We start from the raw sequence: 3609 nt of genomic DNA, 5'->3' as shown, positions 1-3609 counted from the left end.
CACCTCTAGCTTTGAGCAAATTGTGTGTCATGGAACTCCTTTAACTAAATATTTCATTGACACTGTTTGGGTAAAGTATTTTGACAAGCCTTTTGTTTCTATTGAATCATACAGAAGTGTCAGATCACCACTTGAGAATGAGGTAATGTCTTGGTACAATTTATACAGCTGTATTGTTCAAACATAGCAAGTATTTCGGTAGTACTCTAACGTTGATACCAGTTTTGGTCGAAGGTCATCAATGGGACTCCAGAGACATAGAAATGATACAGCACAGAAGGGGGTCATTCACTCATCTTGTCCATGCTGCCCCAAAGACACCCAGACGCCCTTTGTCATCCCATCTCCCTGGACACGGCCCATACCCCTGCAGTTTACAGCATTTAAGATGCAGATACAGGTACTTTGCAACAGAGTTTAATGCTCAAATATATTTCTAATAAATATACCCTACGAGTCTTTTTAAACCACGATAATCCTAAGTAGATCAAATTTATTTGCAATGTTAATTTCATAAAACCCAGAGCTACTGTAATATTTAACGTTATATGAATTACATTGGTCTCTCTATAATCTTCCTGAAACTCAGTGGTTGACAGCTTAACGTAGACCTCATGTTTATTCTCTCCTCGACCCCTCCTCGAATGTTCCAGCTTCCTAATCACTCAGCCTGCATGTTTGTGAAGCAGCCCAGAAATGTGCATATTCACACGATTTGCGACGGCACATTGCGTCATGTGGAGCGCTTATCCTGGCGGTCAGGAGTGCGACCCCCACCATCCACCCCCCCCCCCCACCCACACACACACACACACACACACACACACACCCTCCGTCTGGTTGCCCCCGTCTTGATCCTGGGAATGTCCAGAACATGCCTTGAGATTCGTGTACTCAGTAGAGTCAGTGAACTCTGGAGCACCCAAGTCTCGCCAGCAACTGAGGCGGTGATTTCACTCGGGGATTCATGACATCTGATTTTCACATTTGAAACAGACGCAGACCACTGATGATTTCAACTCCAGATTGTTTTAATCCAACTCAGTAATAAATATTTACACATACATTACAGTTTAACCTATTTACATCTTTTACAAATTAATTTAAAAACAATAGAAGACATCGTGGAAATTGTGAAAGGCTCCAACGTCAATTTTATCAGTTTCAAGTGCTTCCGAGGCAGAATGCCTGTACGACTTTAAAGCAGCTCTTCTCCCGAGTCGCCGCTTTTAAATTTCACCCCAGACTGAAGCCTGAGTTGTTCAGACTCCTCTACCTATCCTACTTGTTAAAAACATATTCAGCAGGTAGATATATTGTCCACAGATAACTTTTTTTCTTAAAGTGTCCATGATCACATAGCCTACGATATTAACAATCTGTGAAATATGATGGGATGTAATAATATGCATATTATACATCATATATTATTGCTGCCATCTGTGTTTGAACTTGCCTAATAAGTGTAAACAAATGTACAATTACAAAAGCGTCTTAAACTTTTGTTTTGGGAAGGAGATGTATGCATTTCTGTTTTCAAAGAAGGAACCTTTTGTATGTGCGTGTGTACAGTTGGATCTGGCTGGAAACTTTGGGCTAGCAGTCTGTATTTGGCCACTATCATTCCAGTCCCAATCCTATAGGATTTGGCCAGCGTACGCCCATCAAACGGTAACTTTAGCCACAGCACGGCATTCTGATCAGGCCATTCCATTCAAAACGTTTGAACGGGGGGTTTCAGTTGGGGCCTGAGGGTTGCACTCATCGCTGATGGAGAAATCACTCAGCAGGCTGTCAGTCCTATTGACCCCCTCTGGGCCAGCCACTTGGACGTCCTCCTGTGCCGTCTCTGAGCCGGCCCTACTCTCCATGGTGCACATGGCGCAAGTCAACGCGGGCACCACGCTCTCTGGCAAGGCGCTGAACACCAGGGGCATGTGCACCGCTTTCAGCCCAGCCCACTCCCCCCTGTCATCATACAAGAACAGTGTGTCATCTTTCCGCTCTTGCCTCTTCGATTTGATGTAGCCCAACAGTATCCCCAGGAGGAAGACTCCGTAGAAAGACATGACGATTAAAATGTACAGGTACTCGTTGTCCTTGGAGTCACTTGCAATCTTCGCTGTGCGGCTGGCTGTTGTAAGAATGGTGGTCCCATTGGAGTTATCCATGTCTTTGCGTCCTACCCTTTCTTACACCGAAATGACTCTGGCACTGAAAGAATGAACACTCGTCAGTCTGAACCACCGGTTAAACCAAACATGTTAAAAACCATGGCAATGTTAAAACGGTTTAAGAATATTTTGAGTCTTATTATTCGATACGATTAAACTGAAATGTACAATCACAGCGCAGTAGTCTGTGTAGACAACGTGATCAAGAACATCATCTAAACAATATACTTACCGCTTGTTTTACAAAGTGTCTGAAAATTTCTGGCAAATGTCGGGATTACTTAAGAAATCATGGAGCTCCTTTTCTATCGCTTGGCTGCCTGTATTCAGTTGGCTGTGTAGACTGCAGGGCTTTATATAAATCTCACTGTGCTCCATCACGTGCTAAAGAGAAACTGTTAGATGCAGAGCCGGATCCAATGTTGTGTCAGGGTTTAAAAAATGGCAGAATCTTGGCAAAAGCTGGGTGGGGGGAGGAACTGGCGGCTATAAACTGACGTCTGTTCGAGATGAGCGTTGCTCCAACAGAAAGTTTAACAAGAAACAGGAGAACGAGCAAACTGAATAAGTCTCCCATATGATAGAAGAGAGAGAGAACAAGAAATCTCGATTGGATAATGTGGCAGCCTCTCGGCTTGAAAATTTGTCCTAAAATGGTTATTCTCCCTGAAGTAGTAAAATGTGCAAACAGAGAAGAGAAGGACCTCGAGATCGAACTTGAAGTTTATTTCGCTTTTTGAAAACAAGCATAGCTTTATCCATTGTAAATAACAAGGTGTAGAACTGGATGAACACAGCAGGCCAAGCAGCTTCAGAGGAGCTGACGTTTTGGGCCTGGACCCTTCTTCAGAAACGGCTTTATCTTTTAAAAGTTGTACACTTGGAGGTGCGAATTTTAATAAGAGGGGGATCATGTGGTTTGCTTTCCAACTCCCAGAGTTAGTTAATGGCGCCAATTAAAACGCGGTTCTTACATTTGGAAGAAAAATGAGGGAGATTTTAAACAAAATCATTATTAGGAAAACTTCCAGACTAAAATCGTCTCCCAAACATTAAGCAAGTGACTTTCTACCCAGTAATAGTCTCCCCACTCTATCCCCTCGAAATATCCAAACAGGAGTTTGCGTCGAGATGGACACCAAATATTATGAAGGCGTAGCCAATGCTCACCTAACAGTTTTCACTTAAAAGCCCAGTGAGAGACAATGCGAGGCGACTGAAAAATGCATTGCAATTAAGTTCATATGTCAACTCGTCCTTAAAACAAACTTTGTTTCATTGGTCGAAGATGCGTAATTATCGCGTTACTAATTCAGAGAATACTGCCTGAAAACTACATTTTAATCCAGAAACACTCGTAAATGTATTTCAATATCTTATTTGCGCCGCTTGCACACCAAGTGTGGAGAGGTTCTGCGACTGTTGGGGGCCGAAG

At 42.9% G+C, this 3609-nt stretch overlaps 1 protein-coding gene across 1 annotated transcript; it reads right to left on the bottom strand.

Moving 5' to 3' along the window:
* Positions 1-1046: 1046 nt before the first annotated feature.
* Positions 1047-2512, bottom strand: kcne4 (potassium voltage-gated channel, Isk-related family, member 4). Its single transcript, XM_059650872.1, has 2 exons — positions 2407-2512; positions 1047-2214 (listed from the first exon to the last, which is right to left on the bottom strand). The coding sequence occupies exon 2, from the start codon at positions 2169-2171 to the stop codon at positions 1701-1703; it is 471 nt and encodes a 156-aa protein (XP_059506855.1). The 5' UTR covers positions 2172-2214; positions 2407-2512; the 3' UTR covers positions 1047-1700.
* Between the last annotated feature and the right edge of the window lie 1097 nt (positions 2513-3609).

Source organism: Stegostoma tigrinum, chromosome 14, assembly GCF_030684315.1.
Source record: "Stegostoma tigrinum isolate sSteTig4 chromosome 14, sSteTig4.hap1, whole genome shotgun sequence".
Classification (NCBI taxonomy): domain Eukaryota; kingdom Metazoa; phylum Chordata; class Chondrichthyes; order Orectolobiformes; family Stegostomatidae; genus Stegostoma; species Stegostoma tigrinum.
This window is presented reverse-complemented; position numbering and strand designations above follow the sequence as displayed.

Bases quoted from the DNA above. Each gene is read 5' to 3' on its own strand.
- kcne4 (XM_059650872.1), bottom strand. From the start codon at position 2,171: ATGGATAACTCCAATGGGACCACCATTCTTACAACAGCCAGCCGCACA.